A 15,117-nucleotide genomic window follows, 5' to 3' on the forward strand; every position below is an offset into this window, starting at 1 on the left:
TATTTCATTCGGTGGGCATGCCGAAGTCGGCAGCACGCCCGCTGACAATTAAAAGGCTTAGTAAGGCCATTAAAAAGGTAATTAAATTTAAATTTAAGCTGCCCGTCCAACCTAACAGTTGGCGGGCAGGCAAAAAGGCCAAGGGCGGGATGAGGTTTCCTAAAGCAAATAAAAATAAGATTAAAATTTTACACTCGAATTAAAAACATGTCCCTGCTCATGTGGCAGAGTCACATGAGGGGACATGTTTTATGACATTTTTCTGTTCTTAATTTTTTCAATATCTTCTTCATCTCCGTGAGGCAGTTCCGTGCCTCAGGGAGATTATTCCGCACACTCTCGTGCGCATGCGTGAAGTTCGCGCTAGGCCGGCTCGCCCTCCTCTCCCTGCCCGTATGGGCTGCGCACATTGCTGCCACTCACATATCACGCTTTGCAGGCTTTAATTGGCCCGCCAGCGTGAAATCGCAGTGTGCTGTTGATCGTGGGCGGCTTCTCAACCGCCCCCGCCCACCAATCCCACATACCAAGGGCAAAACTCTGCCCTTGATGTTTCTTATTTTGAATCTTCACACTTTTGACATTAACTGTTAGCACCATACAATTTTTGTTCTGAGTTTAAGGAAGAATTGGCAAAAATACTGTCATAAATCAAATTGATTTGTATCATGAAATGATAGATGATAATTTTGAGAAGTTTTAAGGCCTAGAATACCCAACCCCTAAAATGAAGAAGAACTATTATAGTGGAGGCAGTAATGAGAAAAGCTGATAGCATATGAAAAAGGAAATTCAGTTTGCTTTACCATACACAGAACTTTAATTGAGTAGTAAACTATGGGCAGAATTTTGCAGTCGGCGAGCAGGGGGCGGGGCCCGCTCGCCAATGCGTAAAACGACGCGGGAGGATGTCGGGCGGAACCCCCGATGTCATCCCGCCCCATTTAAATTTTCAGGAAGGTGGGTGCGCAGCAAAATCGGCTGTCCGCCCGCCGACCTGTCAATGGCCAATTGAGGCCATTGACAGGATCATTTAAACAATTGAAAGACCTGCTTAAGGTTGGCGGGCAGGCCAGGAGCCCCAGCGGCAAATAGAGAAAACATGGAACAATTGTCACATGAGGGGGACATGTTAGGGAATTTTTTTTCTATTTTTAATATCTTTCAATGTAGAAACGATCTCCCTGAGGCAGCACTTAGTCTCAGGGAGATGTGCGCTCTTTCGTGCGCATGTGCGAAAGAGCGCACTCTCGCTTTTAGGGAATCCCCCGCGCCCACACAGGAAGCGCATAGCGCTTCCCGCCGGACGTCACGCTGGGCGGGCCTTAATTGGCCCGCCCACGTAAAATAGCGGCACGGCCCGCTTCTTCAGCGGGGATCGGCTCCCCGCCCGCCGGGGATTGGGTCGGGCCCACCCGCCAGACAGGCAGAAAATTCTGCCCTATGTTTTTGTTAAATTTGTAAATTTACACCAAAGATGTTTTCTTGTTACTTATTTATATCTAAATGTTAGTTTGAATTGCTTTTGATTATTCTTTGAATTTATTCTGACATTTATAACATTTGGCTTCTAGAACCTCCTAGCTTAATCAAAAAGCTAAATTCTTCAACAATACTAAGGAAAGGAGTCACAGCACATTTTGAGTGTATTATAACTGGCACACCTGAAATCAAAGTCACTTGGTACAAAAATGGTCATGAAATTATAGCCAGTGACAAATGTATGATGTCATTTGATGGTTCTGTGGCACTTCTTGAGATTATTGATGTTATTCTGGATGACAGTGCAGGCTACATCTGTGAAGCAAGGAATGAAGCTGGTAGTGACAGCTGCAGCACTGAGGTTGAAGTTAAAGGTCTGTAATAATGCCTTCCTTAATTCGGTGACAAAATATATATTGTGGTTTCTTGAGCATGACTTTTATTTGTTTCTGTACTTTAGTTGATTCGACATCTTTATTGTGATTACTTTATAGAACCTCCCAATTTTAGAAGGAAACTTGAATCTGCTGAGATAGTTAAAACCAGTGACATCACTCTTGATTGTGAGGTGGCTGGAACAGGCCCTTTTGAAGTTATGTGGTATAAGGACAATAAACAAATTCGTCGCAGCAAAAAATACAAAATTATCTCTGACAATTCTTTAGCCAGTCTCTGCATTCTAACACCTGATACCTCTGATGTAGGAGAATACATGTGTACAGTAAAAAATGATGTGGGGAGTTGTTCCTGCAGTTCTACAGTCAGTTTGAAAGGTCAGTTGTAGCATGTTGTCAGAAAATATTTTTCTTCCACTGTTGATAGTGTTATTTTAGTTGTCTTGCACTCCATTGGAAAAGTAATTGCTACGATATCTGTCGAAGCATTCTACTTCTTCTTGTTAAAGCATTCTGAGAAAAAACATGATAAACTGTGGAGTATATTCACATTACTATTTGTTTTGAACTAGAACCCCCAGGATTTATAAAGAAGATTGAAAATATAACAACATTGTCAGGGAATTCTGTTGTATTCCAATGTCTTGTAAGAGGTTCAACACCTATTTATGCAACTTGGATGAAAGACAAAGATGATGTCAAAGAAGATGGCAATATTACATTGTCTTTTGAAAGTAATATTGCTACTCTTCAAATTAATACTGTTGGAGAAAATCATGCTGGGAAATATACATGTCATATCAAGAACGATGCAGGAACTGAGAGATGTTTTGCTACATTGTTAGTAGCAGGTCAGTGCAACATTAGCTTAATAGTATCTTCCACTTCCAAGTTTTTGATAATTGCAAGTGAACTCAGATTCTTTGTTGTGCACCATAGAGATTCATAGCAGTAACAGATTGAAGAGATCTTTTTCTCCTTCATAGAACCAGCAAAATTCACAGAACAAGCGCAGTCACTCAGTGTGACCGCAGGAAATCCAGCAGGCTTGGAATGTACTGTAACTGGTACACCAGAACTAAAAGTTAAATGTTTTAAGGATGGTAAAGAAATGGTACCTAGCAGAAAACACAAACTCAGCTTTGAGAATAATCTGGTCATCCTAAAGATTCCTTCTGTTTCTATTGATGATACTGCTGAATATACTTTTGAGGTCAAGAATGAGTTTGGAACCAGCATCTGTAAAGCTTCATTGACTGTATTAGGTTAGTGTTTTATTTGCATTTAGAATTTGACTAATTTAAATACCCAGTGCCATTTAAAAACTTTGCTTTCAATTAAGTTGACCATAAACATATATAAAGGGTTCCATTGTTATAATTTGTCTTGTCGAGACCCAGTGATGATGGGAGTATCCAAATCAGCTAAATTGCAAGTTTAAAAACTGCTTTGTTTTGAATGATCTCAGAAGGTATATTTCCTTGTAAACCGGAAAATTCCATTGTTGAAGTCAAAGCATCTTATAATGAACAATCACACTAGATTTGATTCATTTAAAGCACTTCCAAGTATTTGCTGTAAGTTGACTGGCTGTGCTTTTGTCACTTTGTCTTGGACAGATCAAATTATTCCCCCATTGTTTACAAGAAAATTCCGGGAATTGGACACTGTTTTAGGATCTTTTGTACATATGGAATGCAAAGCTTCTGGTTCTCTTCCAATTAACTTTACATGGTATAAAGATTTCAAAGCAATAACATCTGGTGAAAAATACAAAGTATTATATCAAGATAACACAACAACATTGGAAGTTAATGAGCTGGAGTTTTCTGATCATGGAACTTACATTTGCAAAGCAACCAATTCAGCAGGAAGCGATGAATGCAGTGGTGTCTTAAAAATAACAGGTTTGAAAGATGAGCTTGCTTTGCTTTTGCATTTATCTGCACTTGTTCAATTTCTGATTTTTGCTCGATGCCCTAAAAATGTAAACTAAGAGCTAAAGGAATTGAATTTTTTTTTACCTGAATTTTAGAGCCACCAAGTTTTATGGAAAAACCTGTAGCCCAGGAAACTGTACCTGGTTCCACAGTGCAGTTTAGAAGTGTTGTGAAAGGAACTGCTCCACTTTCTATAAAATGGCTGAAGGATGGCAGGGAGCTGATGTCTGGAGCTGACTGTTTCATTTTAAATGAAGGTTCAACAAGTTTACTCGAGTTACTTTCAGCCAAGGTTTCTGATTTGGGTGACTATACTTGTGAAGTCAGCAACAGGGTTGGCAGCGCCACTTGTACAGCAAGACTATTTGTCAAAGGTGTGTATTTTAGGTTCATTTGTTAAACCATTGTGGAAGCCTGTTAAAAATTCTGTCTTCACCCAGTTTGAAAACTTTGCATGTGTGCAAAGTTATTTTACTTTGGTTCGTTATATACTTTTCACTGGTTTGTTACTTTTAATGTTACTATTGTGTTGTGTGTTGTCTTCCTGTATTCCTTCACAGTTGTAGATTTTTCATTGTTCCTTTTTATGTCGTCTATGCTTTTTCCAGCATTTGTCTCTGCAATTAAGCTTACCATATTTTCTTCTCTAGAACCTCCGTATTTTATTAAGAAGTTAGATCCTGCAGCAATATTTAAAAAAGGAGAGACAGCAAGTTTTGAGTGCAAAGTAACTGGCACACCTGAAATCAAAGTCTCTTGGTTCAGGAATTATCGTGAGATTAGTGCCAGTGAAAAATACAGAATGTCATTCGTTGATTCTGTGGCAATCCTTGAGATTGCTGATGTAAGCCTGGATGACTGTGGGAATTATTCTTGTAAAGCACAAAATGAAGCTGGCAGTGAATCTTGCAAGATTAAAGTTGCAGTGAAAGGTCTGTAAAAATTCCTAGATACACTTTCCATCAAAAGTAAATTGATCTTTCTGAAAGTGTTGCAAGTTCCTTTTGTGTAATTGTGGAATATTTGGGAATCTTGACTTGAGCAGCCTATTTTTATGGCTTTTTATTGTGGAATAGAAATTAAGTCTGTGTGGCAAGCTGGCAGGTGCAGACTGTGACAGCGTCTTCATTGGAGGCCCAGGGTGACTTTAACTGATGGGTTTGAATCCAGTATAGCCGTTCAGCCGTTCGACTGTTTGGAGCAGAAAGCGGCAACTGGCTTCCTGTGGTAGGACGTGTGGTGAGGGAAGATAGGTTACTGTGGGAAGGTGGTTGCAAGGTGCTCATATCTGACTTCTGGCACCATGAAATGCCAGAAAGCATCTGCAAGGTAAACCTGGAACGGGGGCTTTGTAAGATTCTCATATTCTGTGAGAGATTCTCTGTAGAAGGGTGAAGCCAACAGCAAGGAGGCACAAACTTTTTTTGAGGCCAGGACAAGTTTCCATTATTGAAACATTTTTAGTTTATCTCAAAGACTTTGCTATTTTCCCAATAACCTTATCTGGAGAGCAGCCATCAGAGGCACCCCGCATCATGCTCAAAAGATAATTAAAATTGAATTTTAGTCCCATGTTTGTAATCAGAGCCTGATTTGCATTTATCGGTGAGATTCCTGCTGCAATCTGATAGATATTTTTCTCTACCAGTGGTGTTAAAAATGGGGAAATGGCAGGAACAGAGCAGGAAATGGAGGTGTTTGATTTTAACTGCTCCCTTTGCTTCTTTCCTGCTGGTTGGGCATAGAGAAAATTTTCTCTAATCATGTGCATCTGGGCAAAATTATAAACCTTGAGGACTGATCATGCAGTTGAAAATTGAAAATAAAACAACAAACATAAAGTGTATTTATTAAAATATTTGAATAATCTGCATTCAGCGATAGCTGGAGGAGAAAGTGTCTGGGTGTTGATTTGTCTGCCATGATTAGCCATTACACTTTAAAATTTGAATCACAATTCTTTGTCATTTGTAATTGTTGGGAGTCAATTATCTAAACCTGAGATTTATAAACCTGTTATCGTCTTTACTCTTTAGAACCTCCCACATTTACGAAGAAGCTTGAGCCAGTTGAGGTAGTAAAATCCACTGATTTCACTCTTGAGTGTGAGGTGGCCAGTTCAACTCCCTTTGAAGTTATGTGGTATAAAGACAATAAACAAATCCGACACAGTAAAAAATACAAAATGATCTCTGATATTTCTTTAGCCAGTCTTTGCATTCTAAAGTCTGATAGCTCAGATGTTGGTGAATACAAGTGTACGGTAAAAAATGATGTTGGGAGTTGCTCCTGCAATGCTACAGTCAGTTTGAAAGGTCAGTTACAATCCAGTTCTCCTAAGTACTTTTACATGGATGTTTGTTATCATGTTCCTATGAGGTATTGTTGAATGTCTTGAAATAATATTTTTAATAATTAAACATTGGCTGATAATTATAAATTATAACAGGTTATATTCTCTTTACTTTAAACTAGAGAGACCAACCTTCGTACAAACAATAGAAAATGCAACAGTATTTTCTGGAAATTCTGCTGTATTTCAATGTCTTGTGAAGGGCTCAGTTCCAATAACTACAAGCTGGAAAAAAGATGGCAAACATGTTAAAGAAGATGATAATGTAAAAATGTCCTTTGAAAACAATGTTGCCACGTTGCAGATTATTAAGGTTGAAGAAATTGACAGTGGAAATTACATATGTCATGCAAAGAATGACGCAGGAACTGCAAAATGCTTTGCTACATTGGCCGTATTGGGTTAGTAGCAAGTAATAAGCACAAGTATTGTCCAAAAGTCATTGATCGCAGTTCATAATATTTACATATACACATACAATTGTTTTAATGTCTTGTGATCATCAAAATGAATGTTATAACTGGCAATGGGAACAGTTTCCATGTTCAGCAGCCATTGTCAGGAACCATATAGCTTCCTCTGCTTGACGCCAAAGAAATGCTTCTGGCAAATTCTATCCATGTGACTTCCTTCCATCTCCCTCACCACCTATTTTATGATCTCTCTAAACGAGATTGTTAACATAATGTGCAGATAGGAACAGTTTTGCGACATGAGCAGAAACCTATTGCGAGTTGATTTGAGACTGCCCAAAATCATTTCACATGGAACACATACCGTAATCATGCAAATTGACACTTTTATTGCAGCAACCCAACTGGATTTGAACCCAACCCATGAGTTATCAAATGTAGGAGGTTACTCCACCCATATTAATTGCCTTAAAATACCAATCCAACACAATTATTAGATAGTTCTCTTGATGAAAATGATCTAATTTTTCCTACAGAACCTGCGAATATCATAGAAAAAACGGAGCCATTCACAGTGACTTCAGGAAACCCAGCCATCTTGGAATGTACTGTAGTTGGTACACCAGAATTGAGTGTTGCATGGTTCAAAAATGGAAAGCAATTGGAATCAAATAGAAAATATAAAATGAGTCTTGTGAATAAGGTGGCCAGTCTAAAAATTCTGTCTGTTGAAATGGATGACAGTGCTGACTATACTTTTAAAGTCCAGAATGAGTTTGGAGCTGACAGCTGCAGTATTTCTTTGACAGTGTTAGGTCAGTGATTAGTTTGTATCAATGGCTTTGATTTCATAAACCAATTATTTTAAAACCAAATCTTATCACGAAGTTTAAAATAATGGACACTATTTTGATTGATTGCTGTGATTTTTTTTCCCCTTTGTACCGGACAGAACAAATAATTGCTCCGCTCTTTACAAGAAAATTAAAGGAAATGAGCAGTACTTTAGGATCTCTTGTACGAATGGAATGCAAAGTTTCTGGTTCTATTCCAATGAGCATTACTTGGTATAAAGAGGGCAGTGAAATATCAACTAGTCACAAATACAAGATGTTATTTCAAGATAACACACTGTCTTTAGCGGTCAATGGGTTAGACATTTCAGATGGTGGAATTTACACTTGCAAAGCAACAAATTCAGCAGGAAAGGATGAATGCAGTGCTGTCTTAAGTGTAAAAGGTTTGAAAAATTGCTTTGTCACATTTCCTTCTCATTAATAGTCTAAGAAATGCTTATTTCCATATCAAAACAGTCCATTAATTTTTCTTCAGTACAATATTGAAGCAACTAAATATGCTTGTCAAACTTCATTTTTTTAAATTCTTAGATGTTTGAAGGATATGTTAGAATGTATTATTCATAAAGTTGTCTTCAATCTGATCATTTCCTCTAGTTTCTATATACATGAGTTAATTAAATATATTCTTTCTTGTGTGAATTTTAGAGCCCCCAAGCTTTACAGAAAAAATAACATTGCGAGATGTTGTACTTGGTTCTACAGTACAGTTTAGGAGTGTTGTGAAAGGAAGCACTCCAATATCTGCAAAATGGCTCAAAGGGGACAGGGAACTGATGCATGGTGTGGCATATTCTATTTGGAATGAAGGCTCAGCATTTTTTCTAGAGTTGGTCTCAGCTAAAATATCTGATGCAGGTGGTTACACCTGCCAAGTCAGTAATGATGTTGGTACAGCTGCCTGTTCTGCAGAATTGTTTGTGAAAGGTGTGCATTTCTGTATTTTTTATTACAATTCTGTTTTATATTATACTATTTTCCCTGCTTAGCTATTTTTAAAGTTTAACACCGTCAACTTGATTTCTTGATGGTTGATCAGTTCTAGTGGTAGAACTTTACACAGCCAACCTCAGAGAGGGGAGGATGCCAGTTATCCAGCATCAGTAAATCTCGGCTGATAGTCAGACTTGATGTTCCTTATTTGGAATCCCTACAGTTTTGACATTAACTGCTAGTTAAAGTATCTTAGGTTAAGTCCGACGTTTAGGTAATGGAGAATTCTTTCTTAGTTCAAGGATGAACTTTAAAAAAAAAGTCATAAGCCAAATTGGTTTGTATCATAAAAGGACAGATATGGCAATTTTGAGAACTTTGAAGTGTAGAATGTCCAATCCTGCAATGAGAAAAGCTGATGACATATGAAAGAGGAATTCAGTTTGTTTTACCATGAGCAGAGCTCTAGTTGAGTATTAAACTATGATTTTTTAAATTTGTAATTTTGATTTGTGAATGTTTTGTCGCAAATTATTTATATTTAAATGTTAGTTTGAATTGCTTTTGATTATTCTTTAAATTTATTCTGACTTTTTAACATTTTGGCTTCTAGAACCTCCAAGCTTCATTAAAAAGCTAAATTCTTCAGCAATACTAAAGAAAGGAGACACAGCACGTTTTGAGTGCATTATAACTGGCACATCTAAAATCAAAGTTGTTTGGTATAAAAATGGTCATGAAATTATAGCCAGTGACAAATATATGATGTCATTTGATGGTTCTGTGGCACTTCTTGAGATTATTGATGTTATTCTGGATGACAGTACAGGCTACATCTGTGAAGCAAGGAATGAAGCTGGTAGTGACAGCTGCAGGACTGAGGTTGAAGTTAAAGGTCTGTAATAATACCTTCCTTAATTCGGTAACAGAATATATATTGTGGTTTCTTGAGCAAGACTTTTATTTGTTTCTGTACTTTAGTTGATTTGGACATCTTTATTGTGATTACTTTATAGAACCTCCCAGTTTTAGAAGGAAACTTGAATCTGCTGAAGTATTAAGAGGCAGTAGTGCCACTCTTGAATGCGAGGTGGCTGGTACGGCTCCCTTTAATGTTGTGTGGTATAAAGACAATAAACAGATTCGATTAGGTGAAAAATATAAGATGGTCACTGAGAACTTTTTGATTAGTCTTCATATTTTGAAGATTGGTGCTTCAATTGTTGGTGACTATAAATGCACAATAACAAATGATGTGGGAAGCTGCTCCTGCAGTTGTGGTGTCAGCTTGAAAGGTTAGTTACATTGTGAATGGAAAGCATTTTTACTTGTAATGTTGACATTTTTACAGAACATTTCCAAAAACATTTTCTGTTATATATTTTTACTATATTATCCTGAATGAGGACTGAGAAAGTAATTCACCTTTATTTGTCTGCCTATTTATCTGAACCAGAACCCCCATCATTTGCAAGGAAGATTGAAAATGTTACAATAGTTGCTGGAAATTCTGCTGCATTTCAATGTCTTGTAAAAGGGTCACAGCCTTTATCCATAAGTTGGTTGAAAGATAATGATGATATCAAAGAAGATGATAATATAGCAATTTCTTTTGAGAACAATATTGCTATTCTGCAAATTACAGCTGGTGAAGCAAAACATGGTGGGAAATATATCTGTCAGGCTAAAAATTATGCAGGAATTGAGAAATGTTTTGCTACGTTGACAGTAACAGGTTGGTAGGAAACATTTATTATGATTGGCCAACATGACAAAGTTAGTTAATGCTAAGTTCAAATTTATCATACTTGTGAAAAGAAGCATACATTAAAAGACTAAACATTACTCAGCACAGTATTTTTTCTTAACAGAACCTGCAAAAATTGTTGAGCAAGCAAAGTCACACAGTGTAACTGTGAAAAATCCAGCAAATTTGGAATGTACTGTAGCTGGTACACCAGACCTAAAAGTTAAATGGTTTAAAGATGGAAAGGAGCTTGCATCCGGCAGAAATTGCAAATTGAGCTTTGAGAGAAACATAGCCAGTTTAAAGATTCTATTAGTAGAGAAGTCGAGTAGCGGTGAATATACTTTTGAGGTCCAGAATGAATTTGGAATCGACAGCTGCAGAGCTTCCTTGACAGTATTAGGTTAGTATTTTAAATTTGTTGGCAGATATGGTTGTGAAAAGGAATGCAGTTAAGGCATGAAATTAGATTTGGTATTTTAGGCTGCTTTTACATCTTAAGCTTACAGATTGTGCTCTATGTTGTACAGATCAATTAATTGCTCCAACATTTACGAAAAAGTTAAAGGATGTGAGCACTGCATTAGGGTCTTTCATGTCCATGGAGTGCAAAGTAGCTGGCTCTGTTCCATTGAGCATTCATTGGTATAAAGATGGAAAGGAGATATCAGATAGTAACAAATATAAACTATCACAGCAAGATAACACTTCAGCTTTGGAGATGCATCAACTAGAAATCATGGATGGTGGAATTTATACTTGCAGAGTATCAAATGTAGCAGGAAGTGATGAATGCAGTGCCACACTAGTTGTGAAAGGTTTGAAATCAAATCTTTGTGTTATATACTCCATTTCTTAACACGATTATTGTCAGCTGTAGTTTACTTTAACCCCATCAGAATTTCTTGAACTAATTACTCTGAATTTATTAGCTATACAGCTCATAATGCAAAAGTTGATGAATCTTTATATATGCTCTTGCTTGCAACAAATATATTTTTTCTTCAATGAATTTTAGAACCACCAAGATTTATAGTAAAACCAATGTCACAGGAGGTCCCCCCCTATTCTAAAGTGCAGTTCAAGAGTGATGTGAAAGGAACACCTCCCCTGTCTTTCAAATGGTTTAAGGATGACAAGGAGCTAAATTCTGATGCTACATGTTGCATTATGACAGAAGGTTCATCCAGTTTTCTACAACTGTATTCAGTGAAACATTCCAGAACAGGATACTATACTTGCCACGTCACCAATGATGTTGGCACAGATACTTGTACAGCAAAATTATTTGTTACAGGTGTGCAATTTTTATGTAGTGTTGGTAACTGTTATCAGTACCTTGTTTGTGTTTTACTTGTTGTTATGTCTTAAAGTTGCTGAGCATTCTCAGTACATACAAATCTTATTTCTTGTCTGTTTTCTACGTTAGCATCTTATGTTCTTCATGACATCAAAATATGCCATAATCTTATATTCTTTATCATGTCAATTCTATATTAGCTTCTTATTTTCTTCATGATCTCAAGAATATATCATCTTATACTCTTCAGTAAAGCAATTCTATCGAATGTTTTTTATCATATGTAACACAAACTTATGTTTCATATGTCTTTTAAGATATTTGAAACATTACATGATTACTTTTCAGTATTTTATTTCTTTCCCCACGTTTCACAATTCCAATTATTCCAAAACAGTAACATTCTTGAAACTCTGGCACTAAATGTCCTCTATTTTGGTTTCCTAGAGCCCCCATCTTTCATTCAGAAACTGGAACCATCCAAAGTGCTGAAGAAAGGTGAATCAGCACACTTTGAGTGCAAAGTCACTGGAACGCCTGAAATCAAGGTTTCATGGTTCAAGAATGACATTGAAATTAGTGCTGGTACTAAATACAAAATGCGTTTTGATAATTCTGTAGCAGTTCTTGAGATCATTAATGCTGATTTGGAAGATAGCGGTGATTACATATGTGAAGCTCAAAATGAAGCTGGCAGTGCCAGTTGCAATGTAGCTTTTACTGTCAAAGGTAGGTAGCTTTTTTTCAAGTGCATTTAAAACTTTTTTCTGAAGCAAGTATCCTTGCACCATGAATGCATAACTGAGACAAATTACAATCTTCTTACAGAACCTCCAGTTTTCAGTAAAACACTTGAGGCAGTTAATGTTGTAAAAGGCTCTGATATCATACTGCAATGTGAAATCAGTGGTACATCTCCTTTTGAAGTAACCTGGTACAAAGACAAAAGGCAAATCCGAGCAAGTAAAAAATATAAAATTATTTATGAAAACCAGGTAGCAAATATTCATATTCTTAAAGTGGAGGCTCCAGATATAGGAGAATACATGTGCATGGTCAAGAATGATGTGGGAGGTGACACTTGCACTGGCACATTAAATCTAAGAGGTTTGTAAATTTTCCAAATTTAAATTTTGCTACTATTGCAATTTTAGGAAAACAAATCACATGTAAAGAATGCTTCTTTAATTCTTCAGAGCCACCAGTATTTGTGAAGAAACTTTCAAACATCTCTTCTCTGCTTGGAGAGTCTGTAACTTTACAAGGTACTATTAAAAGCTCAGAACCAACTCATGTAATATGGATCAAGGAACAGGGAGAAATGAAAGATGATGAGTACATGACGATGACCTATGAACAAAACATTGTTACTTTAAATATTTCAAAAATAAAACCAATTCATGCTGGAAAGTATGTTTGCCAAATCAAAAATGATGCTGGAATGTGTGAGAGTGCTGCTATGATATCACTTTTGGGTCAGTACCTAATGTCAACATATTGATATTTCTAGAATTTGGCTCACATTTAAGAGCATTGCCTAATATTATTTTACTTACAAATGTATATCAAGAATCTTTTGTAAAAGGACTTTTTTAAATTTTAGAACCTGCCACAATAATGGAAAAAGCAGAATCTGTCAGTGTAACTGCAGGAGGTCAAGCAACTTTGGAATGCATTGTTAGAGGTACACCAGAACTAAAAGTGAAATGGTTGAAAGATGGTCAAGAGTTAGCATCTGGCAGGAAGTATAGGATCAATTTTCTAAATGGGATTGCCAACCTAAAGATTCTTTCTGCAGAGAAAGCAGACAGTGGTCAATACACTTTTGAAGTCCAGAATAATGTGGGTAGAAGCAGCTGCAAAGCATCTGTCAGCGTACTAGGTTTGGTTTACTACTTTTTCTTAGTCATGCTTTTTTTTTAGGATTTCTTAAATACTTGTTAGAAAAATCTTTTTATAATCATGGTTTATTGGTGTAATTTAAACAGATCGAATTATTCCACCAACATTTACAAGAAAGTTAAAGAAGGTGGATGGTATCTTAGCTTACCCTATCCAAATGGAGTGCAAAGTGTCTGGATCACCACCTATTGCTATATCTTGGTTCAAAGATGGACAGGAGATTGTTCATGGAGCAAAATATCATCTCACATTTGGAGATAATACATGTGGTTTAAAAATAAATACTTTGGAAATGTCAGATGTTGGCAATTATACATGTAAAGCAACAAATACTGCAGGGAGTGGTGAATGCAGTGGTGTCTTGACCGTGAAAGGTCAGTTTATTTCTCAATGAAGATTCCAATATTTGACTTACTCTTTGTATTGTTGTGATCTCAATAGAGACCAGTAATGTTTTTTAGAATCCGAAAATGTACTTCTTAAAGGGATTATCACCCCAAGATAAAATAGTTTATTTTTCCCTAAAAGCACATAGCCAACACAGTATATAAATTATGTTTATCATTTGTTGTATTCTGAATGATTTCTGTTTGGTACTTGTGTAAATGTCATCGTGTGACATGGCATTCACTGAGCCTTTTATAGTGTTGCAATTGGAATATCAGAGTCAGTTAACCCTTAAACGCCTTCAATCTCAAATTCTGAAATGCTTCGAATGATAACCCTTATTGGTGTCAATGGTTAGGTTTTATCCAATATAAGTAAAATTTGACACATATTAATATCAAGTTGTATCAAAACACAATCACATTACCATTACCGCTGTTTCAATACCCACAGAGACTGATAAGTTTTAAAAAAACTTTGAACTTCCAGTTAATAACTGAAAGGATAGCACAACAAGATTTCATGTTTTAAGACTTCTCCTGTAACTAGTTTTGTAGGCAACTTATACTTGAAACCACAAAACAGAACTTTTCCATTTTTACTCTTTGCGCAACTGAGAAAACATATTTCACAGGTATATTTAACACTGTCCTTTAGGTAGATATTCAATTCTCCCAGAATCAGTCCAAAATGATTCTTAGTTCCTGAGGGTTTACTTCTGTTCTTTCCCTTTTTCATCCTGGTAACTTATAACCCCAGAACTGTCCTTCACTGTGAAAGCATTATTGGAGATCCTCCCTCTAGCGCAAGCTAGACAAATCTTCCAGCATCATTTTAACTCCTTGTGAATTTTTTTCTTTTCAATCCGAGCTTGGCCTTCCAACCACATTCCAGCATGATGAGCCATAGAGACTTTGGGCCTTTAGCTGCTCTCTCTCTCTCTCTCTCTCCTGTACCCGGACAGACTAACCTGTCTTTGATATTCAGTGATATTTTAGGAAACCCCAATATCACAATGGGTTCCTCTGTACTCATGCCACCTCAAAGCCCATCACTATGACAACAGGAATCACATGGGCCTTGTATCCAGGTAGAGATCTTATTTGCTATCCTTGACACCCCAACCCGTTTTTATCTTGGAAGTAAATGGACAGTTTAAAGTACAACTTTTGACAACCTGACATTCTCAACACTTTTCTGGAACTTTGGAGATTTACAGGCGATCCACTGTTAGCACACAGGCTGTTGCCATTGTCACCAGATGTAAGCATCTTGCACCTTCTTCTCAGTAAATCAATCTGAGCCCCTTTTAACCTCGAACAATCAAACTAATCAGGGCTTGCTGACAGGGAGGCATCAGAACAGATCACATGATCCCCTTCATTTTAGCTTAAATTAAGGTAAAACA

At 36.9% G+C, this 15,117-nt stretch overlaps 1 protein-coding gene across 50 annotated transcripts in view; it reads left to right on the forward strand.

Moving 5' to 3' along the window:
* The window catches only part of ttn.2 (titin, tandem duplicate 2), a 694,778-nt gene that overhangs the window by 446,100 nt on the left and 233,561 nt on the right, over window positions 1–15,117 (forward strand). For 45 of the 50 annotated variants that reach the window (XM_078551990.1, XM_078551964.1, XM_078551975.1 and 42 more), the window contains 11 exons: window positions 1,575–1,856; window positions 1,977–2,255; window positions 2,450–2,728; window positions 2,864–3,142; window positions 3,497–3,784; window positions 3,913–4,191; window positions 11,868–12,149; window positions 12,249–12,527; window positions 12,617–12,895; window positions 13,024–13,302; window positions 13,409–13,696. In XM_078551990.1, the coding sequence (XP_078408116.1) occupies window positions 1,575–1,856; window positions 1,977–2,255; window positions 2,450–2,728; window positions 2,864–3,142; window positions 3,497–3,784; window positions 3,913–4,191; window positions 11,868–12,149; window positions 12,249–12,527; window positions 12,617–12,895; window positions 13,024–13,302; window positions 13,409–13,696 (3,093 nt within the window). Of the gene's footprint in view, window positions 1–1,574; window positions 1,857–1,976; window positions 2,256–2,449; window positions 2,729–2,863; window positions 3,143–3,496; window positions 3,785–3,912; window positions 4,192–4,467; window positions 4,750–5,853; window positions 6,133–6,292; window positions 6,572–7,119; window positions 7,399–7,535; window positions 7,824–8,088; window positions 8,368–9,829; window positions 10,109–10,244; window positions 10,524–10,650; window positions 10,939–11,867; window positions 12,150–12,248; window positions 12,528–12,616; window positions 12,896–13,023; window positions 13,303–13,408; window positions 13,697–15,117 lie in introns of all 50 variants that reach the window. The other 5 variants (XM_078552010.1, XM_078552000.1, XM_078551980.1 and 2 more) reach the window with 5 other exon arrangements.

Source organism: Cetorhinus maximus, chromosome 11 (assembly GCF_964194155.1).
Source record: "Cetorhinus maximus chromosome 11, sCetMax3.hap1.1, whole genome shotgun sequence".
Lineage (NCBI taxonomy): Eukaryota > Metazoa > Chordata > Chondrichthyes > Lamniformes > Cetorhinidae > Cetorhinus > Cetorhinus maximus.